This window comes from Coregonus lavaretus (assembly GCF_964263955.1).
Source record: "Coregonus lavaretus genome assembly, chromosome: 22".
NCBI classification, from domain to species: Eukaryota; Metazoa; Chordata; class Actinopteri; order Salmoniformes; family Salmonidae; genus Coregonus; species Coregonus lavaretus.
In genome coordinates, this window is record NC_140009.1 from 21292412 (window position 1) to 21319826 (window position 27415).

Consider the following 27415-nt stretch of genomic DNA (forward strand, 5'->3'; position numbering starts at 1 on the left):
AAGCAGAAGCACCTGACTTGACTTTAGAATGTTATCCCCCTCCCTCTCCCCTCCCTTACCATCCTTCCTAAATCTGGTGCCGCTTTTACAGGGAAAGGCACAATACAGGGGGCGTCAATGACAGCAGGCAAGGGGAGCTAATCCATGCAGCTGTCAACCAGCAGGCTATTAAGCCTCCATTCTGAAGATTCTTGGCACCCTGCCAGAGGTAGAGACAGTCTTTTTCAGACAGGCATGGAGTATAGGCATGGAGGGCCTGGTGCTAGGCCTCTGTATCCACTGTACTCAAACTGAAGTAAATTCTGGGAACCCAATGCACCATTCTTCAATCATCCTACTGAGTGAAGATGTAGCCAGCGACTGTGTAAATCTAGAGAGCCATTCATCATGTCTGGTGTCTCTGCGCCTCACTTTGATTGGCTCACTTGTTCACTGGTCTCTTGGCCCATAGACTCAAGCTCTTGTGGACTTGGATACTATGTACTGTTGTTTTAGAGTTCAGTGTTACATTTTCTATGTTCTGATTTTAATAAAGAATGTTCTACTGAACATAGAATTCTGGATGTGCAGTGCAGCCTTGACTGTACTTGACTGTAATGTGTGTGAAATCTATATACAGTGGGGAAAAAAAGTATTTAGTCAGCCACCAATTGTGCAAGTTCTCCCACTTAAAAAGATGAGAGAGGCCTGTAATTTTCCTCATAGGTACACGTCAACTATGACAGACAAAATGAGAAAAAGAAATCCAGAAAATCACATTGTAGGATTTCTTATGAATTTATTTGCAAATTATGGTGGAAAATAAGTATTTGGTCAATAACAAAAGTTTCTCAATACTTTGTTATATACCCTTTGTTGGCAATGACACAGGTCAAACGTTTTCTGTAAGTCTTCACAAGGTTTTCACACACTGTTGCTGGTATTTTGGCCCATTCCTCCAAGCAGATCTCCTCTAGAGCAGTGATGTTTTGGGGCTGTCGCTGGGCAACACAGACTTTCAACTCCCTCCAAAGATTTTCTATGGGGTTGAGATCTGGAGACTGGCTAGGCCACTCCAGGACCTTGAAATGCTTCTTACGAAGCCACTCATTCGTTGCCCGGGCGGTGTGTTTGGGATCATTGTCATGCTGAAAGACCCAGCCACGTTTCATCTTCAATGCCCTTGCTGATGGAAGGAGGTTTTCACTCAAAATCTCACGATACATGGCCCCATTCATTCTTTCATTTACACGGATCAGTCGTCCTGGTCCCTTTACAGAAAAACAGCCCCAAAGCATGATGTTTCTACCCCCATGCATCACAGTAGGTATGGATGCAACTCAGCATTCTTTATCCTCCAAACACGACAAGTTGAGTTTTTACCAAAAAGTTATATTTTGGTTTCATCTGACCATATGACATTCTCCCAATCCTCTTCTGGATCATCCAAATGCACTCTAGCAAACTTCAGATGGGCCTGGACATGTACTGGCTTAAGCAGGGGGACACGTCTGCACTGCAGGATTTGAGTCCCTGGCGGCGTAGTGTGTTACTGATGGTAGGCTTTGTTACTTTGGTCCCAGCTCTCTGCAGGTCATTCACTAGGTCCCCCCGTGTGGTTCTGGGATTTTTGCTCACCGTTCTTGTGATCATTTTGACCCCACGGGGTGAGATCTTGCGTGGCGCCCCAGATCGAGGGAGATTATCAGTGGTCTTGTATGTCTTCCATTTCCAAATAATTGCTCCCACAGTTGATTTATTCAAACCAAGCTGCTTACCTATTGCAGATTCAGTCTTCCCAGCCTGGTGCAGGTCTACAATTTTGTTTCTGGTGTCCTTTGACAGCTCTTTGGTCTTGGCCATAGTGGAGTTTGTAGTGTGACTGTTTGAGGTTGTGGACAGGTGTCTTTTATACTGATAACAAGTTCAAACAGGTGCCATTAATACAGGTAACGAGTGGAGGACAGAGGAGCCTCTTAAAGAAGAAGTTACAGGTCTGTGAGAGCCAGAAATCTTGCTTGTTTGTAGGTGACCAAATACTTATTTTCCACCATCATTTGCAATTAAATTCATTAAAAATCCTACAATGTGATTTTCTGGATTTTTTTTCCTCAATTTGTCTGTCATAGTTGACGTGTACCTATGATGAAAATTACAGGCATCTCTCATCTTTTTAAGTGGGAGAACTTGCACAATTGGTGGCTGACTAAATACTTTTTTTTCCCCACTGTATAATCATGGCAACCTTTCTGAAGGCCTGTTAAGCCAGGATTTGGGTCTGGCAAAAACAAACATGCATGTAGAAAATAAAACAAATAAAATTATGTTCTGTCATAAGCCAATCCAATGCTGGAAAACAGCTGTAGGGTATAAATAATAGGGCAAGATGTTGAAGTAATTGCAAAGGAATCCAGTGTTTATTGTGTAAATGAAAAGAGCAAGCCCATTTGAAACAGGTGTTGGAATGTGACAGGAGGGTGCACATAGATCTCCTTCTCTTTTTTTGCAAAATAGCTCTCTAATGCTCCCTTGCTCATTTTGGACCATTACAGCACACATGACCTCCACTTTGAGGGATTGAGTTCTGGGATGGCTGGATTACCAACAGAGACAGGAAAGGGAGGCTCGATGGACTGCATAAATGTGGGGTGACGCAAAAGCTCCCCTTTTGCGCTATCACATAAGGGGGAGGGCAGGGGGCATCCCTGTGTTGTCACCTAGGCCCTCACCATCCTTCTAGATTCAGGGAAACAGCAATGTTTGCCAACATTGTTTGAGACTATCTTTGGAGCTCTTTCGATTTTTTGTTGACCCAAACAAAAGCAGATGCAAATGTATCTTCTAAATGTCTTTTCTGTTGTTGCTGCCAGTAGTCTGTAGCCAGACACCGTAATCTTGTGGATATAACTTTGTCAGAGAGGGGGCTTGGGCAAAGTGGAACAAGTACAGTGGCAAGAAAAAGTATGTGAACCCTTTTTAATTACATGGATTTCTGCATAAATTGGTCACAACAATAGACAAACACGGTCTGCTTAAACTAATAACACACAAACAATTATACGTTTTCATGTCTTTATTGAACACACCATGTAAACATTCACAGTGCAGGGTGGAAAAAGTATGTGAACCCTTGGATTTAATAACTGGTTGACCCTCCTTTGGCAGCAATAACCTCAACCAAACGTTTTCTGTAGTTGCGGATCAGACATGCACAACGGTCCGGAGGAATTTTGGACCATTCCTCTTTACAGAACTGTTTCAGTTCAGCAATATTCTTGGGATGTCTGGTGTGAACCGCTCTCTTGAGGTCATGCCACAGCATCTCAATCGGGTTGAGGTCAGGACTCTGACTGGGCCACTCCAGAAAGCGGGTTGAGGTCAGGACTCTGACTGGGCCACTCCAGAAGGCGGGTTGAGGTTCGGACTCTGACTGGGCCACTCCAGAAGGCGGGTTGAGGTTCGGACTCTGACTGGGCCACTCCAGAAGGCGGGTTGAGGTTCGGACTCTGACTGGGCCACTCCAGAAGGCGGGTTGAGGTTCGGACTCTGACTGGGCCACTCCAGAAGGCGGGTTGAGGTCAGGACTCTGACTGGGCCACTCCAGAAGGTGTATTTTCAACAGCCATTCTGTTGTTGATTTACTTCTGTGTTTTGGGTCGTTGTCCTGTTGCGTCACCTAACTTCTGTTGAGCTTCAATTGGCGGACAAATAGCCTTACATTCTCCTGCAAAATGTCTTGATAAACTTGGGAATTCATTTTCCCGTCGATGATAGCAAGCTGTCCAGGCCCTGAGGCAACAAAGCAGCCCCAAACCATGATGCTACAGCCACCATACTTTACAGTTGGGATGAGGTTTTGATATTGGTGTGCTGTGCCTTTTTTTCTCCACACATAGTGTTGTGTGTTCCTTCCAAACAACTGAACTTTAGTTTCATCTGTCCACAGAATATTTTGCCAGTAGTTCTGTGGAACATCCAGGTGCTCTTTTGCGAACTTCAGACGTGCAGCAATGTTTTTTTGGGACAGCAGTGGCTTCTTCCGTGGTGTCCTCCCATGAAAACCATTCTTGTTTAGTGTTTTGTCAACAGAGATGTCAAATCAAATCACATTTTATTTGTCACATACACGTGTTTAGCAGATGTTATTGTGGGTGTAGCGAAATGCTTGTGCTTCTAGATACGACAGTGCAGTAATATCTAACAAGTAATATCTAACAATTTCACAACATATACCCAATACACACAAATCTAAGTAAGGAATGGAATGTAAGAATATATACATATATGGACAAGCAATGACAGAGCGGCATGGACTAAGATACAGTAGAATATTATAGAATACAGTATATACATATGAGATGAGTAATGCAAGATATGTAAACATTATTAAAGATGTTAGCATGTTCCAGAGATTTCTGTAAGTCTTTAGCTGACACTCTAGGATTGTTCTTAACCTCATTGAGCATTCTGTGCTGTCCTCTTGCAGTCATCTTTGCAGGATGGCCACACCTAGGGAGAGTAGCAACAGTGCTGAACTTTCTCCATTTATAGACTATTTGTCTTACCGTGGACTGATGAACATCAAGACTTTAAGAGATACTTGTATAACCCTTTCCAGCTTAATGCAAGTCAACAATTCTTAATCTTAGGTCTTCTGAGATCTCTTTTGTTCGAGGCATGGTTCACATCAGGCAATGCATCTTGTGAATAGCAAACTCAAATTTTGTGAGTGTTTTTTATAGGGCAGGACAGCTCTAACCAACATCTCCAATCTCGTCTCATTGATTGGACTCGTCTCATTGATTTGGAGAAGTCATTAGCCTAGGGGTTCACATACTTTTTCCAACCTACACTGTGAATGTTTAAATGATGTATTCAATGTAGACAAGAAAAATACAATAATTTGTGTGTTATTAGTTTAAGCACACTGTGTTTGTCTATTGTTGTGACTTAGATGAAGATCAGATCACATTTTATGACCAATTTATGCAGAAATCCAGGTAAATACAAAGGGTTCACATACTTTTTCTTGCCACTGTATATGCTAGCTAACACATATAGCTCTGGTTACACCTGAATGACAGGTGACATTTCAAGGACTATGACTTAGCTAGCTAGCTAGTATGTTCAGTCATCTTTTTTCTAATGTAGTATTTCTGAAACACTTCCATTGTGTTGACACCAGCAGCTACCAAGCTTTTAGTTGTAGTTGAAAATATAGGCAAATCATTCCTTAAATTCACTGAGTTTGCCAAGTGTGACACTTTCCTGGTGAAATAGCCTAGAAATTGAGGCTATGCTGGCAGTAACACTTTGAAGGAAACTGGATCCATTCAAATGTTTGTAGTTATTTATTCCCGAAAAGTAACAAATTAGTTTCAAATTGAAGTTCAGTCAGTCCGTCTCTCACCCACTACTTGTCCTGAGTCTTGTGCTTGCTGACAGGCCTATTGTGGAGCTACAGGAGACATGGTCATGGAAGTGTAGGACTTCAAATAGGAGCAGATAAGACAACGGGGGCTTAACAGCCTTTGAAGGGAGGTGCTGAATCCGATATTTAGGCGCGCAGGAGCTTAACGGTCAACTCCAAAGTTCACCACTTGGCCTGGATTACACATTGGAACCTAGACCAGTGTGGAGGGAGCCTGGTTACAGCTGCTACTGGAGAGGAGCCACAACACACCCACTGTAGGACCGTCCAGACAGACCATAGGATAGAAGCACTTTCCTCTCCTCAAACACACAATTGGGTTCTTGAACACTGGGCACTTGATTTAGCAATGAAGTCATAACACATGGAGCCAAAAGTGACAAAAGAGACATTAGATTAACAGGAGACACTCCCTACAACAAGATAAGCTATGTATGCTTTGGATGCATGGTGTCATGTTTCACCTAACAGACTGTTCTCGTGACGCGTCAGAAATAGTGATCATGATTGATTAAAAGTCTCAGGACTACGGCACAGGTGCATCCGCAAGTGGAGTGGAGGCATTGACAATATTTCTGCTGTGAGTCGGAGGCCCTCTGACTGGCCAAGCATTTGTCCCCTGAGCGAGGATGAGACATGCTGTACCCTCCACAGAATTAAATAGGTGTTGACACGTGCTGATACTAAAACAGACCAAGAGAGAACAGGCAGGGAGGCACAGGTCAGTCACTCCACACAGTAATGTTGTACGGATCCTGATAGGTGATAGAGCATTGTATTAGAAAAAGTTTCACAGTATTTGTTTGACTTTCATTATCCTATGATCCATATGGCATGTGCTGTTGCCATTCCAGAGATAGAGAGAGAACGAGACAGACAGAAAGACATGAGAGAGAAACCCACCTGGTGTTGGGGAGATGGCGCTAACAGCAAGGGTTGGGCTTAGGTAAATAATTATTAGGTTTTCGGCAGACGATGTGGAAACATGACCCCCATTGACCCGTCCCTCCTGGGGCCGCCCTCCAAGCCTGTCGCAGCTTTCTTTCCAAGAGGCCGTGCTAATGAGCTCTCACGTTGACAGCCCTGTCCCCAGTCAGCGCGTGTGGAGAGGTGCTGCATGGGGACGACCACTCGGACCAACATCAGGGACTAATTGTTGGCCAAGCTAGTGGGTACCGTCATAGAGATAGAACACTAGTTTTGTATGGCTAGTTTTATCTCTATGGTCCCTGTACTGTTGGAGATGCAGTATGCATGGTGATATACACAAGCCTCTCGTGGGTACCTCTTTCCATTTCCCCTGTGACCATGTGCCCTAGAAAAGCATATGCAATCTGTCACTTCAACCAACTCCTAATCTGCACTTCAAATCTGCAGGAAGGATTCAAACAGCCTTATGACCCACTAATTTTATGCCTTTATGTTTTACCGTCCATATGCACAGCTTTCCTGCCAGGAATGTGCCTCTAGGAAAAAGTAACCTCCATAAACCTATCTGTTATACGAAACAGATAAAACCAAGAGCAGGAGGATTACTATGAATGTTGGCTTTTGGAAATGTATCACCATCCTTTATGGAGAATAAACCCTCAAAGTCCTGGGTAAACTTCTGCCCTCTTTAGTCTTCGTTTCACCTATGGTGGACTTCTGCGATGTTTGTATACTTTGTGCATTCTGGGTCAAATTACAGTTTGTATATTTAGTGCATTCTGTGTCAAATTACAGTTTGTATACTTAGTGCATTCTGGGTCAAATACAGTTGCCCAGACGTAGAATGATGAGAGTGTGCACAATCAGGGAGCTGGCTGCAAATTATAAACTCAAGTGCAGTACTCTATTAGCTGTGGTAATACCAAAGTGAAGGCCATTGTTTAAAAAGAAAATGCTTAATACAAATATAAATACATTTGATATGACTGATTCAATACATTCATGCCTCAAGGAAAGTAATGTATGTTGGGGAATTCCTGTGCCGTTACAACATCCATTTACTGTGTAACTGTTAGTGATTAACGTAATCATAATACAGTATGCTAAGATCGAGGATTAGCCATCAAGTATAGCCTGTCTCTGTTTTTTTATGGGACAATAATGGTGTGAAAAGTTGTATCAGCTGTCGCAGGTTTTCAGGCCCCAACATGTTTTCTCTAGGGTGCAGCATGCAGCTCTTTCTGCACTACTTTAATGACTCTGATTGCAGCGTGAGATGTGGGCAGACAGTAGTGTGTGAACTAGATGTTGACATGTTTTCAGGAGCCATGGCCACCCTTCTATCGGCTTAAACCTATGACAGGTTGGATTACGGGATCCAGGATTTTGTTGCAACGCCAACATTGGGGGTTCACTTAATCAACTAACGTTGAAGAAACATATTTTTTATTTATTTATTTATGAGACAAATCTTTTTTGACCGAAATGGAGTCTCAGACAAAATAAACATGTAAAACTTTGCTTGAAAACTCTGTACTAGCTTGTTTAATTCCATTCATCTTTACATTGAGTTCCGTTTGAGGGATCCTTTGATGCTTTCCTTTGTTTGTCCTGTTCTGTGGATCTGTGCATTCCTTATCGCAATTGTGGTTTGCATTGATAGGACCACCCCTATCTAGACTTCTAATGTGAACTGTTAGTCATTTGGAACTAACTCCAGAATACGGCTGTGAACCCCACATTATTTCCATGGACTTTTCACCACAGGTCATTGCATTGCCTATGAAGCAACCACGTCTGACCACACAGGAGCATCCGTGACATCATAAGCACAGCTTGTGCTCAATTGTCCATTATGATGTTCCCTGTATCTAGAAATGACCGTTCTGTTGAAAAGTGGTCAGATGTGAAAATGTTTCACCCATCTCCATGACATACTCCTTCTGCTATCCAGTCACTTGAAAGACTGAATGCCTCATGGAAACTACATTTATATTTGAGGAGTATTTCAGTACACTACAACCCAAAACTGAGGTTTAGCTAGCTTCTCATTGTTTGTCTTCAAGCTTACACTTGGCAGTGGAACTGAGTGGAAAGGAACTTGGATGTAATTGATGACTTTTTGTTGTTTATCTACTGTGGACACAGGTCCAAATTCATGACTCAAATGTGAAAATCCTGCCTTTTTCGTGTGATTTGTTTTCCTCTCCAACATGTTTTGTGTCCATTTCCCTCTCTCACCCTGTTCTCTTGATTTCTCTCTTTCTCTCCCCCTCTCTCTGTCTCTTTTTTGATTTCCTCCTCCCATCCCTCCTGTTATGTGGCTTGGATACGCTTGCACTGTCTGACACATCTCATTATATCTATGCACTAGTCCTCAGGTCGAATAGATCAGTTGTAAAACATGCAGAACCAGATCAAAGGTGTGGAATTTTGAAATAGCTAATTGCAAATTATAAGAACTGATGTTTCATGAATATGGTTGAACCAGGTTGGACTTTAGAGCGAGTAAACCCACTCTAGTACTTAGTACCCTGCTCTTCTTTTCCTCTGTGGTTTTAGTATTAACCATATTTTTTGGCATTCTTCGTAAAGAGTAGTTTTTTCCTACCCTGTGACCATGTATCTGACCATCCAGATCCCCTCTCATCTTCAGCAGTTCAACCTATTTGATAGTATGGTCTGTTTGCATTGGAGAGGCCCATGCTTCTGTCTCCACTCTCCAATGTGCAGGTGGAACTTCCTCTTTTAGATCAAGGCTCTCTCTGGGATGATAATAACACGCTCTCAGTCACCTGTGGCTTGTGATTAGAGGCTACCATGCTATATGCAGACTCAGACTCCTCCACAACACCCTGTCATGCGAGCTCATAGGGATGATTTATGTAATGCTTGGCTGACGTTTCAAAAAAGCCACAATTCTTAGAATATATATACACAAAAAAATGTTTTACTTGAGAGAAAGATTGACTACACATTGATGTTATTTGTAGGAATAATACAAATGTAAGAAATATAAAAGGTAGGACAAAGGGGTTGTCACGTCTACTCCTGCTCCTCCCCTCCGCCGTGCGACGTCGCTTGAGTACTAACCACCTGTCCTGGGATTCATCATTACGCACACCTGGGATTCATCATTACGCGCACCTGCAGATCATTATGATTCACACCTGGACTCCATTACCTTCCTCATTACCTCCCCTTTATATGTCCCTCCCTTACGTTTAGTCCTCAGTCGGTATTGTTCCTGTGTTTATGCTACATCGCCGCTGTTACGCTGTCTCGTTTCATGTTTGTTGTTTTATTAAACGTTTCACCTGCACCTGCTTCTCGTCTCACAGCGTCATTGTTACAGAATACCGACTCAAACCATGGAAGCAGCAGGAAATTTGAATATCTCTCAGACGGTCGATGAACAGGGTTATCTTCTACGCCAACACCATGACCAGCTGGCACAACTGGGATCGGTTATGGAGGAGGTTCTTCGCAGTGTGCAATGTCTCGAACACACCCAGGAGACGTTGTCTTCATCCAGCGGAGGATACTCTACAACCAGTTGACCCAACGAGCCAGCACATCAGCCCATTCAGCAACCCGCTCAGGTCAGCGATGCCCATTTATCCCTCCCGGATAAATATGACGGTACACCATCAAAATGCCGTGGCTTCCTACTTCAGTGCTCTCTCTATTTTACGCATCAGAGGGGAGCTCCCACCACCGAGAGGTCCAAGGTTGCCACAGTGTTTTTTCTGCTGACTGGGCGGGCGTTGGAGTGGGGTATGGCCGTCTGGGAGAGCGGAGAGTAGGAGCTTGATTCTTATGAGGGGTTCATGGCTCTGTTTGTTTAAATTTATTTTTTATCATCCCCCAGAGGGCAGAGAGGGAGGGGAGCGGCTACTGCAATTACGGCAGGGTAACCAGACGGCTGCTGAGTATACGCTCACCTTTCGGACAGTAGCAGCATCCAGTGGATGGATTAGCCGGCGCTTCGTACGCTATTTAGAAGAGGTTTGTGTGAAGAGGTCCAGATGGAACTGGCCTGTCGAGGCGACAACCTCTCCTTGGACGCACTCATTGCGATGGCCATCCGTCAGGATAACCTACTTCGGGAGCGCCGGTACTCTCATTGCTTCTCTCCTTCCCTCAGTGAACACTCGGAATCAGAGTCTGAACCCATAGAGGTAGGGTCACTTGTCTCCCCGCGGCACAGCTGGGGCTCTGTCTGTACTGTGGAGAGGGAGGGCACAAGCTCCAGAGGTGTCCGGCATGTCCGAATCCAGGATCCACAAGAGCAGAGGGACGGTCACATGATCTTCCACCCCCTAGGGCAGGAGTGAGTATTCCATCTTCATCACTGTCTACTAGGCTCTTTTTGGTGTCCATTACACTATCTGACTGTCCCTCATGTACTGTGTCTACAGCGTTAGTGGATTCCGGTGCCGCGGGGAACTTTATTGACCAGACCCTTGCCTCCTCTCTTAACATGAACTCATACCCGCTCTCCTCTCCTTTTCCGGTTCAAGCCCTGGATAGTCGGGCTTTAGGATCCGGAACCGTCACCCACATCACTCAACCACTCACACTCACCGTGGAGTCCCTTCATCAGGAGAACATTCCCATCTTCATTACCAGTGCACCAGTCCATAAGATCATCCTCGGCCTCCCTTGGCTTCAACGCCACAACCCTACCATCTCATGGTCGAGAATGAGAATTACAGACTGGTCACTCGAATGCCGGAGGACCTGCTTCCCTGTCCCCTGTGGTTCCACGTCGGTTGAGAGTCCTGTGGTTGCCCTTCAGCCCAACATCCCGGAGGTATACCAGGACCTGCGGGAGGTATTCTGTCTTCCTCCTCATCACCCCTGGGACTGTGCCATCGACCTGCTTTCAGGTTCTGCGCCTCCGCGTAGACACATCTACCCTCTGTCGGTGGCTGAGACCCAGGCCATGGAGGATTACATCCAAAAGGCGCCCCAACAAGGTTTCATCCGCATGTCCACTTCCCCTGTGTCGGCTAGTTTCTTCTTCGTGGCCAAGAAGGATAGAGGGTTACGTCCCTGCATAGACTACAGAGGACTCAACGAAATCACCTCAAAGTATCGGTACCCTCTCCCATTGGTGCCGTCAGCCATCGAGCAGCTCCGCGGGTCCCAGTTCTTTACCAAACTGGAACTGCGGAGTGCCTACAATCTCATCTGCATCCGGGAGGGGAATAAGTGGAAGACGGCCTATAGCACGATGTCTGGTCACTACGAGTACTTGGTAATGCCATATGGCTTAGCCAATGCTCCGTCAGTGTTCCAGGCATTTGTTAACGAGGTGTTCAGGGACATGCTTGGCCGCCAGGTGGTCGTGTATATCGATGACATCCTGATGTACCTACCGGCTACCTTGGAGATTCACATCATTCACGTTCGAGCAGTCCTGGAACGCCTTCTCGCCAACCACCTGTTCGGCAAAACGGAGAAGTGCCAATTTCACCAGAGGACGGTGTCCTTCTTAGGCTACCAAATCAGTCCGCAGGGTGTGAAGATGGACGACAAGAAGGTAGATGCAGTCAGGTCATGGCCAGTTCCAACCACCTTAAAAGGGTTACAACGGTTTTTGGGGTTTGCCAACTTCTACCACCGCTTCATCAGGAACTTCAGCTCTGTCACTGCTCCTCTCACCTCTCCTTAAAGGAGGGCCCTGTAGGTTGGTGTGGAACCCAGCAGCCGATGAGGCCTTCTGTCTACTCAAAGGACGTTTCACCTCCGCCTCAGTGCTCAAACACCCAGATCCCACGACATCCTTTGTGGTGGAGGTGGAGGTTTCAGAGGTAGGTGTGGGGGCAGTTCTGTCTCAACGACAGGGTAACCCACAGAACTTGTACCCATGTCCGTTTTACTCTAAGAAACTGTCCCCTGTAGAGAGGAATTACGATGTCAGTGATCGTGAGCTGCTGGCGGTGACGTTGGCATTAGAGGAGTGGAGACACTGGCTGGAGGGCGCCAAGGAACCATTCGTCATTCTCACCGACGATCGGAACCTGGAGTACATACGGACAGCGAGGAGGCTGAATCCACGCCAAGCAAGGTGGGCCCTGTTCTTCACAAGGTTTGACTTCACGCTGACCTATCGCCCAGGTTCTAAGAATACCAAGGCCGATGCTCTGTCCCGTCTCTACGATTCGGGGGAGGGTCCTGTCCAGAATGTGCCCATAATTCCATCCTCCCGAGTCGTAGCTCCTGTGGTCTGGGACATAGATAAGGACATCCGCACGCACCCACTAATTGTCCTCCGGAGCGCATTTACGTTCCCAAGGGGATAAGGGATCGGTTGCTGACCTGGTTGCACACAGCTGTCGTTGCTGGACATCCAGGTATTTCTCGCACTACCCAATCCATCTCTGGGAAATACTGGTGGCCCACCTTAGTGCAGGACGTCACTCGCTATGTCAACTCCTGTTCCGTATGTGCTCAAACCAAGTCCCCCCGGAACACTCCAGCAGGGAAGCTCCTGCCACTTCCCGTGCCTCATCGACCCTGGTCACATCTATCCATTGACTTTGTAACCAATCTCCCCTCCTCTGATGGTTTCATCACCATTTTGGTGGTAAGTCCTTTAGTTTAATCCCTCTTCCTGGTCTACCCACTGCTCTCCAGGTCGCTGAGGCACTCTTCCATCAGGTCTTCCGGCATTATGGCCTTCCGGAGGACATCGTCTCTGACCGTGGGCCCCAATTCACATCACGAGTTTGGAGGGCCTTCATGGAGAAGCTCGGGGTCACGGTCAGCCTCACTTATGGGTACCGGCCTCAGTCCAACAGGCAGGTGGAGAGGATGAACCAGGAGCTGGGGAGGTTCCTGAGGAGTCACTGTCAGGACCAGCAGGGTGAGTGGGCACGATTCCTTCCATGGGCAGAGTACGCCCAGAACTGGCTACGTCACTCCTCCACTGGGTTGACCCCCTTCCAGTGTGTTCTGGGTTTTCAGCCGGCCCTGGCCCCTTGGACCCTGGGCCAGACCGACGCTCCTGCGGTTGATGAGTGATTCCGGCGCACAGAAGAGGTATGTAGTGACGCTCACATGAGACTCCAGCCGCCGTCCATCATCAAAAGGAACAGGCAGACCGCCACCGCAGTGAGACCGCCTGCCCTGTAAGAAACTGAGCCCCTGGTTTGTAGGGCTGTTCAAGGTTCTCCGGAGGGTCAACGAGGTGTATAGGTTACAGATGCCCAGTCACTATCATATCTCACCCTCTTTTCATGTCTCAGGCCGGTGGTTCCTGGTCCCCTAGCTGAAGCTGTCCCCCCCCCCCCAACCCCCCTGGACATTGAGGGGAGTCCGGCGTATGCTGTCAGATCCCTACTGGACTCCCGGCATCGTGGGGGTCAGCTCCATTACCTGGTGGACTGGGAGGGGTATGGCCCAGAGGAGCGGTGTTGGGTTCCGGTGGAGGACATTCTGGATCCCAACATCATCCGTGAATTCCACCTTCGCCGCCCAGACCGACCCGCTCCTCGTCCTCGGGGTCGTCCCTCTGGTTGGTGTCGTCCTGCGACGGGAGCCGCGCGTCAGAGTGGGGGTACTGTCACGTCTGCTCCTGGTCCTCCCCTCCGGCGTGCGACGTCACCGGAGTACTAACAACCGGTCCTGGGATTCATCATTACGCGCACCTGCAGATCATTATGATTCACACCTGGACTCCATTACCTTCCTCATTACCTCCCCTTTATATGTCCCTTCCTTACGTTTAGTCCTCAGTCGGTATTGTTCCTGTGTTTATGCTACATCGCCATTGTTACGCTGTCTCGTTTCATGTTTGTTTCACCTGCACCTGCTTCTCGACTTACAGCGTCATTGTTACAGGGGTACGTAAATGAAGAGAAGGAGTGAGTTAGTAAGTAAGTTCAAGTAAAATAAAGACGGTTTTACATGTTTTGTGTTACTGTGAGACCCAGTTTGTGGATCCAGTTGGATAACATTTTTGCTGCAGTGAGAGTCTTGATGACAATGACAGGTCAGTGACAATGGGTGTTTCTCAATATGCATACAATCATGCAAATTGGAGCACGGAACTGTCGGAGTATGAGTCCAAAACAAAGTATGCGAAACAGAGCACGGAGTTCTCAGACATGTACTTCATTTGTACAAATTTTGAAGCATAGATGCAAGCTTCAAATGAAATATTCCAAGGATTGTTGACGTAACCACGTAAAAATCTGCAAAAAAACGTATTTCTCTCAAATTTATGCACAAATTTGTTTACATCCCTGTTAGTGAGCATTTCTCATTTGCCAAAATAATCCATCCACCTGACAGCTGTGGCATATCAAGAAGCTGATTAAACAGCACGATCATTACACAGGTGCATCTTGTGCTGGGGCCAATAAAAGGCCACTTTAAAATGTGCAGTTTTGGGTGCTGAGGAGTATTTCTGTCTGTAATAAAGCTCTTTTGTGGGGAAAAATGTTTTCTGATTGGCTGGTCCCTGGCTCCCCAGTGGGTGGACCTATGCCCTCCCAGGCCCACCCATGGATTCACATATACACTACCGTTCAAAAGTTTAGAAATGTCCATGTTTTCGAAAGAAAAGCAATTTTTTTGTCCATTGAAATAACATCTCGTACAACGCTGTGTACTACTCCCTTCACAGAACATTGCAAACTAGCTCTAACCAGAATAGAAAGAGGAGTGGGAGGCCCCAGTGCACAACTGAGCAAGAGGACAAATATATTAGAGTGTCTAGTTTGAGAAACAGACACCTCACAGGTCCTCAACTGGCAGCTTCATTAAATAGTACCCGCAAAACACCAGTCTCAACGTCAACAGTGAAGAGGCGACTCCGGGATGCTGACCTAGGCAGAGTTGCAAAGAAAAAGTCCAGTGTCTGTGTTCTTTTGCCCATCTTTTATTTTTATTGGCCAGTCTGAGATATGTATTTTTAGTTTGCGCTGTTCTGTGAAGGGAGTAGTACACAGCGTTGTACGAGATCTTCAGTTTCTTGGCAATTTCTCGCATGGAATAGCCTTCATTTCTCAGAACAAGAATAGACTGACGAGTTTCAGAAGAAAGTTCTTTGTTTCTGGTCATTTTCAGCCTGTAATCGAACCCACAATTGTTGATGCTCCAGATACTCAACTAGTCTCAAGAAAGACAGTTTTATTGCTTATTTAATCAGCACAACAGTTTTCAGCTGTGCTAACATAATTGCAAAAGGGTTTTATAATGATCAATTAGCCTTTTAAAATGATAAACTTGGATTAGCAAAACAACGTGCCATTGGAACACAGGACTGATGGTTGCTGATAATGGGCCTCTGTATGCCTATGTAGATATTCCATTAAAAATCAGCCGTTTCCAGCTACAATAGCCATTTACAACATTAACAATGTCTACACTGTATTTCTGATCAATTTGATGTTATTTTTAATGGACAAAAAAATGGCTTTTCTTTCGAAAACAAGGACGTTTCTAAGTGACCCCAAACTTTTGAACGGTAGTGTAGCTGATAATTATGAAGTTACAAGCTTGCTTTTTTTATGTAGTTATCTTATTTTGTCTGTATTGGTCAAAGGTAATGCAGTAGCATGGGAGTGGGTAGTGCTTCTCAAATGTACATTTTTATGTGTCCTCCACAATCTCATCCTCACAAGAGCATACTCAAGAGAACGTCCTCGGAGAATGAACTCGGAGCATGAGAGTGTGGAGCACAGTAGTATGCATATTGAGAAACATCCAATGTGTCATGTTCAAAGGCAGCCTAATGTCCTGATAACCTCCTGGTTCATACAGAAGCAACAGACTGTGGAGAATGTTGCTGAGCAAGTCAAGCAGAGGCCCCACTGCTCTCATATTCACCATAACAGCAAGCATATAATGGAGACTATTATTATTACTTAATTAAACAGTATTATGATAATGTAAGACTTGGGGCTCAACTCAGTCAAACTAGCAGTGAGGTGATTACGCACTAGCTCTTTTCCCATGGTGGAATAAAATTATGTTTTTTCTACTGTAAAAAAATACTACTGTACTACTACTGCATTACAACCACTACTACTACTACTGCATTACAACCACTACTACTACTACTACTACTACTACTACTACTACTTTACAACCACTACTACTACTACTACTACTACTACTACTACTACTACTACTACTACTACTGTGGTAATGGTGTTGGATAAGTATGGATGTAAACATGTTGACAGAGAAAAGCAATATTATCATTTAGGGCTGTGACGATACCAGTATTGCAATAATTTTTCCATGGCAAAAATGAAAACACAAAGAATTTTGTGTGCTATAACTTGGAAAATAAATAAATGTGACTCTATGATGTTTGTTTCCAACGAATAGCTAAAAGCAGCAAGTAGCCGTGTTGTGTAAGCGATCGCCCTACTGGGTGACTACGAACGGTGGCTGTTTGCCTCAATTCAACATCTAGAATCGTCGGGACATGTAGTCTGATATTCTGGTCAGAGGCGATTGGATGGCCACCCGCTCCTTTTAACCGTTCTTCTTTCTGGTGTGTCTGAGCTTAGGTAAAGGTGTTTATGTTCCAGTTAGGATAACCCGTCATTAACCTTGGGTATATGTGTGGAAAATACAGTACAGCCCCCACGCCCTAACTTAAACAGACCTGATTTACATTAGATTCCGAAGCCTAGTTGTCACGGATCCCCCCGGTACTGCTGCTCATTCCGTTCACCAGCTCCGGAGGTCTACGTCACCGGGCTTCTAGGCATCACTGATCTGGTTCATTACCAACAACCCCGGACTGTCTTGTCGCATTACGCACACCTGGTTCCCATTCCCCCCTGATTAGTATGTGTATATATGTGCCCTCTGTTCCCTATTGTCCTTGTCGATTATTGTCCCATGTCCGTTGGTCTCGTGAGTACCGTGTATTGTGCGCTTGGTATTACGGGTCTCATCCCGTGTATTGTTTAGAGATTGTGCTCTTGTTATTACGGGTCTCGTCCCGTGTATTGTTTAGAGGTTTACACCTCACTCTTTTGTTTGGGTTACATACCTGTGTTATATATATATTTGTGTTTGTTTTGGGCTTCGTCCCCGTCGTTGTTCATGGCGTACCTTGTGTTGGGTGGAGAAATAAAACCCCTATTACGTATTCCTGCGCCTGTCTTCAAATCCTTATACAACGTGACACTAGTGAGTAAGTGAGTGTGTGTGATCCTTATTGGTGGTTCTCTTGCTTTTAGACTGTCTCTTACTAAAGGAGTTTAAGATTTAAAGCAAGACAATGTGACAGGGATTTGTATAAGCTGCCAGGATTTGGCTGCAGTGTTTAAGAACTCTCAGTCTCGGAGTGCATGCTTTCCTAATCTCCATTGGAGTGTGTCACTCCCGGGGAAGTCCTTGTTGCCCCACTCTCACAGTCTTTTTTACTCCACCACTGTCCCAGTGACAGGGGAAGGGCACACAGGTCAAATAGAGATGGTCACTTTGTGCTGCTCCCTGGCTATCTGAGAGCCAAGCTATTTCACAATAACCCAGTCACAGGAACGGGAACAGTACAGTGCCTTGCAAAAGTATTAATCGCCCTTGGCGTTTTTCCTATTTTGTTGCATTACAACCTGTAATTTAAATTGATTTTTATTTGGATTGAATGTACTGGACATACACAAAATAGTCTAAATTGGTGAAGTGAAATGAAAAAAATAACTTGTTTCAAAAAACTCTAAAAAATAAATAACGGAAAAGTGGTGCGTGCATATGTATTCACCCTCTTTGCTATGAAGTCCCTAAATAAGATCTGGTGCAATCAATTACCTTCAGAAGTCACATAATTTGTTAAATAAAGTACACCTGTGTGCAATCTAAGTGTCACATGATCTGTCACATGATCTCAGTATATATACACCTGTTCTGAAAGGCCCAGAGTCTGCAACACCACTAAGTAAGGGGCACCACCAAGCAAGCGGCACCATGAAGACCAAGGCGCTCTCCAAACACGTCAGGGACAAAGTTGTGGAGAAGTATAGATCAGGGTTGGGTTATTTAAAAAAATCTGAAACTTTGAACATCCCACGGAGCACCATATAAATCCATTATTAAAAAATTGAAAGAATATGGCACCACAACAAACCTGCCAAGAGAGGGCCGCCCACCAAAACTCACGGACCAGGCAAGGAGGGTATTAATCAGAGAGGCAACAAAGAGACCAAAGATAACCCTGAAGGAGCTGCAAAGCTCCACAGCGGAGATTGGAGTATCTGTCCATAGGACCACTTTAAGCCGTACACTCCACAGAGCTGGGCTTTACGGAAGAGTGGCCAGAAAAAAAGCCATTGCTTAAAGAAAAAAATAAGCAAACACGTTTGGTGTTCGCCAAAAGTCATGTGGGAGACTCCCCAAACATATGGAAGAAGGTACTCTGGTCAGATGAGACTAAAATTGAGCTTTTTGGCCATCAAGGAAAATGCTACATCTGGCGCAAACCCAACACCTCTCATCACCCCGAGAACACCATCCCCACAGTGAAGCATGGTGGTGGCAGCATCATGCTGTGGGGATGTTTTTCATCGGCAAGGTCTGGGAAACTGGTCAGAATTGAAGGAATGATGGATGGCGCTAAATACAGAGAAATTCTTGAGGGAAACCTGTTCCCAAAGTTTCTGCATCAGTTGGTAGTTGAAAGTGCACTCTTTTGTTGTCCTGTGATTGATAGTGTTCTTGAAATGGGAATTTGTGGGCCTCCCGAGTGGCGCAGCGGTCTAAAGCGCTTGTCACGCCCTGGCTCTGGGGACTCTAGTATGTTGAGCCAGGGTGTGAGTTTTCATTTGTTTTTCGTTCTAGTTTTGTAGTTCTATGTTGGCCAGTGTGGTTCTCAATCAGAGGCAACGTGTATCAGCTGTTGCTTGTTGTCTCTGATTGGGTACCATACTTAAGCAGCCAGTTTTCCCACAGTGTTTGTGGGATCTTGTTCCTGTGTAGGTTTGTGTTTTTGCACCTTTGGACGTCACGTATCGATTTGTTGTTTTTGTTCGTGTAATCATTATTTAATAAATATGTTCACCTTCCACGCTGCGCCTTGGTCCTCTGTATCCGACGATCGTGACAGCGCTGCATCGCAGTGCAAGCTGCGTTACTACAGATCCTGGTTCGATACCGGGCTGTGTCGCAGCCGGCCGCGACCGGGAGACCCATGAGGCGACACACAATTGGCCCAGCGTCGTCCGGGTTAGGGGAGGGTTTGGCCGGCCAGAATGTATTTGTCCCATCGCCCTGTGGCAGGCCGGGCGCATGCATGCTGACACGGTCGCCAGGTGTATGTACGGTGTTTCCTCCGACACATTGGTGTGGCTGGTTAAGCATGCATTTTGTCAAGAAACAGTGCGGCTTGGCAGGGTTGTGTTTCGGAGGACGCACGGCTCTCGACCTTTGCCTCTCCGGAGTCCGTACGGGAGTTGCAGCGATGGGACAAGACTGTAACTACCAATTGGATACCCTGAAAAGGGGGTAAACAATAGGAATTTGTAGTGATTGACATGCTAATGATATTTCTCAGTAATTAGGTAATTTTAGTCTTAACTCTGGTTCTGACAAAGAAAGCTTCGATGCTCACTGACCTGCAAACAGATTATTGAGTGGGTGATTTCAGTGTCAGAGGGGAATTAATTAAAACGGATCATCTTCTTTTTAACTTCTCAAATCTACACTTTTCTGTGCAAGGGATGTTGCATTGGACGTGGAAGTCTCTCTAAATGGCTGCAAATGATATGACGGTTTTAAGTGACATTCAGTTGATCTGTAATGCTTTTCCCTTTCCCCTTTGTAGGACTCCAAAGGTTAACGCTGCTGTCATTGCTATGGAGACCACCCAAGCCCTCCTCTTCTTTCTCCTGAGTTTATGTGTCTACAGTTGCCATGCCGACGCTCGGACTGCTCCCAGAGTGCATTTGTCTTACAAAGGTGAGCCTTACTTATTTTCAGTGAGTGTTCACTTGACAGATATCGTTTGGGATATTCTTAGTGGGAAGATTTACCATCACTTTAGTGAAATTCAGTGTAATTGAAATAGAAAGCTCTTTAAACTTCAAAACAGCCACATCTTTTCTTTCAAAGCAAAACAGATCTGGAGCTTAACTGAATTACTTTTCGTGGACTGCCTAAAGTTAATGCTGGTAGATGTATACACACTGGCGCTTTAAGGCTGATATTATAATAATTATCCAACAGCAATATTCCCCAACACTTAAGATAATTTGAGTCAGTGCATTTAATTATGAATGCCCTAATCTTTACATTTTTGTTTTATGTGAAAGACATAGTTGGGGTCTTGAGAGCGACTTTTTCAATAAAATACATATTGCACTTTAAACACCATACAACAATGATAAAACGAACACAATAGTAATTTAGAAACCCAAAAGCTGACTGGCATTTTGACCCAAGAGCAAAAGGACACTTTCACTTTATACTGACAATGAGACTCTTTCTCATCCAAAAAATGTGTTTGGTGTTTGGTGTGAAAATACCTGACTGTCTCTGTGGAGCTCTGTATGCATGTGTGTGTGCATTTGTCTCTGTCTGAATGTGCTATATGTAACGCAAACGGACACACCTTGCCACCCTCTGTGCAGGGGAGGGGTTACAGGATCTGTTGGCCCTCTGCCAGGGCCCAGGGGACACTGGTGGCGCCCACGTCTCAGGAGGTCTGAGCTCACCGTGTAACACTAGAACCACACGGAATGGAGGAGTGGATGGGTGATGAAGGGAGGAAGGAAGAGGATAAATCTGGTGGAGTAGATGGAGAAGAGAAGGAAAGAGAGTTTGAGATGAGAGGGAGTGAAAATAAAGGCAGGGAGAGAGTAAGGGAGTAAGGGAGAGGTGTGTGTGTGTGTGTGTGTGTGTGTGTGTGTGGTAGAGAGAGAGTGTAAGGGATAGAAAGAGTGGTGAGAATGAGAAATAGAGACAGACTTGGGTGTGAGTATTAAGGGAGGGAAGGGGAGGGGTGTCACTGTGAGTGAGAGAGAGGTGACAGGGGGTGGTGGTCTATCCTGGGTTATTGTGTGCGTAGGTGACAGTGAAACGGATTCCTCTTCTGAGAAACAGGATAGGGCACTGGTGTTACCGGGGTATAAATAGCCTGCCATGGTTGCTCTGTTTACCTCAGCAAACGCACAGGGAATCCCCCTGAAGAACGCAAGGGCCCAGATCCAACAACCTGCTCCAATATGCGAGACAGACATGCCTGTTATGCAGAGCGGGGCCTGTCATCTTGTTCCAGACGGACTCTCTCAAGGCAGAGTGCAGAAGCTACTGCCACCTCAGTTGGTTTATCCTGTAATGAGTATGTTTAAATGCACACTAATAATTCAATATTAAACTGATTATGGCACTAGGCCGAGAATGGAAATATTCATGTAAACACCTTACTCAAAATCAAATTATTAGGACATGTAAACAGCTTAATCGGCATTCCAGCAGTGTATTTGATCTGCGCATGTGCCAGCACCGGTAGCGCAAGCCTCCCTCTTATGCGCGAGTGAATTGAGTTCGGAAAAACTGAAAGTATGCATCTTAGAAATAGTTTGTCTGAACTCAGAATCAAAAAGGTTTTGCAAAATTAACATGGTCATTGTGGCAGAACGTTTATTTTGATTGCCGATTTTCTGCATTTATCAAAGTCCCATCAGTAGCCTGATTTCAGATGTGTCCATGTATACAGGATTATTAGGGAAATCGTTCTTCTTGCAAAGCATGTAAACATTTTAAACAAACTATTACATTAATCTGACTATCCACAATAATCGTATTATTGTGTGCGTGTAACTGTGCTCACTGTGTCTGAAATCAGTTTAATAACATTTTACTGCAGTGGGCTAAATCAGGGTCACACAGAGTGTTTCTTGGTAGTCTTTACAAATCTACTTTGAAACAAAAGTATATACACCACACACACATGGTTATGGGCTTAAAAAAAGAAGACACCTTTACCATGTCAGATATAGAGTTGAAATGTATTCTGAGTTTGCGTCCCAATATTACACTTTATATACATCACAGAAGACTGAAATATAACAAAACAGTTTGACATAGAAACACCAGATCTTTGGCAGGTTTTTTGAAATAATGTTTATTAATTATGAAAAATATTAATAACAGTCCACCCATGAGGCCACTAGAGGGCGATTTGACTGTGTAGTAGCATGAAAAAACCCCAGTATTACAGGCAGGGAAGAAGAAAAACCCACACATAATAATAAAATAATTGGATGGATGCATCATACGGTATGTCCCATCCTAATGTTAAAGTGCAAATATCCATTTGGAAAACTACCTTTTGTCTGGCAATATTGTCCCCTACCTCTTAAATCCTCACAGCATTCTCCTTCTACACAACTCATCTGGTCTACTCTTTGTCCCCCCATTCTGCCTCTGTTGAAACAGCAGCAGTAGAGCATACTTACTGTCTCTTCTTCATCCTAGGGTGGTTGATGGTTTTTCTATCAATCTCTGACACAGACCAGGCTATTTGCACTACCAGGAACTGAAGAACTTTCCCAGAGTACTCAACTACCTCCGGAGCTTCTCCGCAAATGTGGGAAATACTTTCATTGGGAAAGAATAACAGCCACTGTGTCAATTAGGGGAAAACACACAGAGATCTGGGAAGAGGATTTAAATAACTTGGTGGGAAGTGAATGTCCAGTGCTTGGTGTCACAGCTTAAACTTGACATAACCCTGGACCCAAACATTGAATAAGAGGATTATTTATTTAAAGAATGAATATATTTTGTGCAATGATCCATTGATCAGCCTTTCCAGTGTAGAAATGCTGATGCTATCCATTTTCACTTTAATGCATTTGTGCTCAACTCAACGTTGCATCTTGATATCCAATAATACAATTTCAGAAAGAATATCTTCTAATTATTTCACTTTAGAAAGAGTAACGTCCATCATATGATATCATTTCAGAAAGAGCAACATACATTCTTTCCGCTTCCCTTTGCATTTGCAGCTGAGGACCCCTGTGCAGTGTATTGAGTTAGAGACATATTGTATGAGTTAATGCAGTCACTATTCCTAGATTAAAAAGCCTGCAAATGGGCCAAATAGTCATATTAGGTAACGCTCTATTTGGAAATAGAATGTTCATTGGAACATTGATGGATAGAATGCCAGCAGATCATCAAGGTCCTGTGGCTGAGAACCAAGCATTGCCTGATTACTTTTCTTTCCCTTGAGAATTTTTGTGGAATTCAGCCCAAAAGAGATACTTGACCGGCCCAGCCTTGTAAAAAGTCAGCCCCTTAAAGGACCCTTGTGACAATAGCAGTCTCTGTCCCAACGAGCTGGCCACCTGCCAGCACTTGGCTTCCAGCCACTAATTCAGTCCAAAGTGCTTCTAATGATTGAAAACTAAGGGACCACTGTCAGGGGGGGTAGTGGTGCGCTGTTGAGTCTTGCTCATTTAGTTGAGCCAGTCATTAGCTATAGGACACACACCAGAAATCAGATAAAGAAAGTGAACATTTCCTCAAGGAGCCCCATATGACTGGAAAGCTGATAAGTGTTGGAAGTAGTATGGAAATAGCACCTGCGGGGGTATTGCCTAGTACCCAGACTAATACCAGGTTTAGCATGAGACCCCTATGGATGGTCCAAAACAGTTATCTGGGATGTCCAAAAACATTACCTATGAGACCCCTTATCACTCACTCACTCACTGGCTCACTCATTCACTCACTCACTCACTGTCTCACTCACTCTCTGGCTCACTCATTCATTCACTCACTCACTGGCTCATCTTCAGTAGCTCCTAGGAGCATAGTGATTCAACATTTGTATCTCCACACTGTCCTATTCTGGGCCAGGTCCCAGGCTGATGTGGTGTTGAGTCCCAGGTTGTGTAGGTCGTACTCCAACTGGTCGGACCACCTGGCTCTCGGTCTTCCTCTTGGGTGTGGCCAGTTGGGAGATGGGTCCTTGAGGATGAGGGCAGGCCCCAGAGGCGGGTTTGATCTTGCCAGGTGGCCAAACAGTTGAAGTCAGGAGGCTCTGACCAGTGTAAAGACAGGGGTTGGTCCGTCTTTCGCCGTATTGTGTTCAGGATGTGGTCGCGCCATGTAATTCCCAGAATTCTGCGTAGGCACTTGCAGTCAAAGGTGACCCGGCGGATTGGTGATCCCAAAAAGTTATTTGGGAGGTCCAAAAAAGTGATCTTGGACATGCCCCCAAAGTCTTGATTTAAATCCTACAGTATGAAGTCAGCCCAATCTGCTAATGAGAGATACTACTACTGCACTTGGCAAAGTCCACATATTCTTTAAGTTTATTCCATAGCAATGAGAACACTGATAGACTTCTGTCACACTTTATTATAAGCAAGAAAGTTAACAATAGCACTAGCAATTTAGGCATTCATTGGGTATAGAGCCTACCAAACTACAGCAGTTTGATTGACAGACAATTTGGTATAAAAAAATCGAACAATCTACCTAGATTCAGATAATAGGCGACATAATGTGGTTACCTAATGGCTGTAAAATAAAATGTGTTGTTGTTACTGTAAGTGCAAATAGATGACTAGGATTGGCACCAGAGGCCTGGTTTTATTAACTTTATTTGTGAGCAGTCCTGATTCCTATAGCACCCCTTAGTTAGGGTTGCGAGTGGAAAATGTGACCACTTTTTGTCCCTCACTAATAAATCCTATTACAAGACTATCTGGCAGCTTTTTTGGCCCTGGCACATTTGCACACACACACACACACACACAGCCATCACAGCCATGGCCAACTGGCAAACAAAACTAGATTCCACTGTGGTAAAGAAGGAACTCCTCCCAAACCTCGCTCTGTCTCCATCCAGTGCTGCTCTAACATACTGTAGATTGGGGCTAAGGCAGGGTTGTTATTGTCAGGATGAGCCCAGAGGCGATATGAAGTTTATTACCATTTTTTCAATCGCTTTGGTGCTGTTTTCACAAGTATGTGGTGAATTTTCAAAACACTTAGTACAAAACTCCAAACTGGTAAGACTTGTAATGTCGCAAGTCTCATATTCAGAACTTTTTCTTGTGCATTCATTTAGCTTGAAGACATCTTTCACCACACAACCATTGATCCAAAATATAAGTATACTGTGAAATACCATGACAACATTGATTTAATCACCAAAACACATAATGATATCTTCTCAATTTAGTTATTTTAATAACCAGTTAATCCAATAGCAAAACATGCAAGATACATGTTCCAAAATTGCCCTTTGAATGTAATATGCTACAGTACTGTAAATTAAAGTAAATTACACTGTTTTACATTAGGCAATACACTTACACTACCCATTAAAATGGACTGAACATTACATTTCCACAATTTCTATCCCATGTGTGATCAAAGATGTGATCATTGATGCAAAAAATAAATGTATTGTTCAGATTTAATTACAACATACAGTAGGTGTACTGTGATCTAATGAAAGAAATGAAATAAACAACGTTTAGCAGGCACTAGTTTGCATCAATCCTGTCTTGAGCAGTAAATGTCCTCATTGTTCATGCACCTGGGGAAAAAGCTTTTGGCATGGCGAATCCAAGCCTGACATAGGTCTGGACTGATGTCATTGCATGCCTCATCCATTATATATTTTTTCGAAATTACAAACTTAAGAAGCCTTTTTAAACCTTGAATACGGTACAAGTTTGCATTTCCTGCAGTGCAGGAAAATTCCTGCAACAACAGGATGATCAAATTAAGATACGGCATCTGTACACTCATGGGGATGGCAATCATACATCTTCCACCTGTATTGTAATCATGTATTGTATTGTACTTATGTATTGTAGTGGTCCTGTACGTGGCTCAGTACGTAAGAGCATGGCACTAGCAACACCAGTTGTGGGTTTGATTCCCACTGGGGTCACATCCAAAAATGTGTGGACTCACTGTTGTCACTTTGGATAAAAGCGTCTGCTACAGAAATGGCCTATATTATGATATTACAGTACTGTATTGGCCAATGCAATTTTAGTAAAGCAGTGTTACATATTGACTGTATAGGGGATGTATTTGTTACATACAGTAAATCTCTGATCTTGTCAATATCAGATCTTTTCAAATTTACTGTGAAATAAAATCATAATAGTCATCATCATAATAGTACATTAGAGTATATATCATACTTTATATGTTTCTACTTTACAGACATACATTTTCATTATGTAGTTCTCAAACCAGTAAAAAAATCTGTAGTAGACAAACCAGTTTAAAATCTCTAGGTTTACCAAACGGTTAAGTGATTGTCACGATCGTCGTTACAGGAAGCGGACCAAGGCGCAGCGTGTGATACAAACATGACTTTATTTTAATTAAAGTAACGAACAAAACAAAACACGACTCGTGAAGTCCAACGGTTAAACATACCGAAACGGAACAAAAACCCACAACACCCAAAGGAAAACATACAGATTAAATATGGCTCCCAATCAGAGACAACCAGCCGACAGCTGACACTCGTTGCCTCTGATTGGGAGTCATACAGGCAAACATAGAAACAGAACAACTAGAATACCCAACATAGAAAACGAACACATAGAATGCACACACCCTGGCTCAACATATAGAGTCCCCGAGCCAGGGTGTGACAGTACCCCCCCCTAAAGGCGCGGACTGCGACCGCGTCTAAACACCCCAAACAGGGGAGGGCTGGGTGGGCATTCCTCCTCGGAGGCGGCTCCGGCTCCGGCCTTGACCACCACCCCTCCATAATACCCCCGTAGCGCCCCTGGTCCGGTCTGACCCCGCTGGCTGGATCTGGACTGGTCATTGACGGAGCGGATTGCTTACGCTCCGTTGTGGAGCAGCTGACCGGTCTTACCAGGCTGACGACTCGCACCCCGGGCTTGGTGCGAGTAGCAGGAACGGGCTGAACCAGGCTGACGACTCGCACCCCTGGCTTGGTGCGAGTAGCAGGAACGGGCTGGACCAGGCTGACGACTCGCACCCCGGACTTGGTGCGAGTAGCAGGAACGGGCTGAACCAGGCTGACGACTCGCACCCCTGGCTTGGTGCGAGTAGCAGGAACGGGCTGGACCAGGCTGACGA

General features: G+C 44.7%; 1 protein-coding gene and 1 long non-coding RNA gene across 3 annotated transcripts in view; one reads left to right on the forward strand and one right to left on the reverse strand.

The window, feature by feature from the left end:
- Positions 1-27415, reverse strand: part of LOC311150356 — a 684587-nt gene that overhangs the window by 388630 nt on the left and 268542 nt on the right. The window lies entirely within an intron of this gene.
- LOC311150289 (semaphorin-3F-like) overlaps positions 1-27415 on the forward strand; it is a 48743-nt gene that overhangs the window by 5559 nt on the left and 15769 nt on the right. The window contains exon 2 of the mRNA XM_084187675.1: positions 20136-20269. Within this exon, the coding sequence (XP_084043801.1) occupies positions 20167-20269 (103 nt within the window). The 5' untranslated portion in view covers positions 20136-20166. The remainder of the gene's footprint in view (positions 1-20135; positions 20270-27415) is intronic.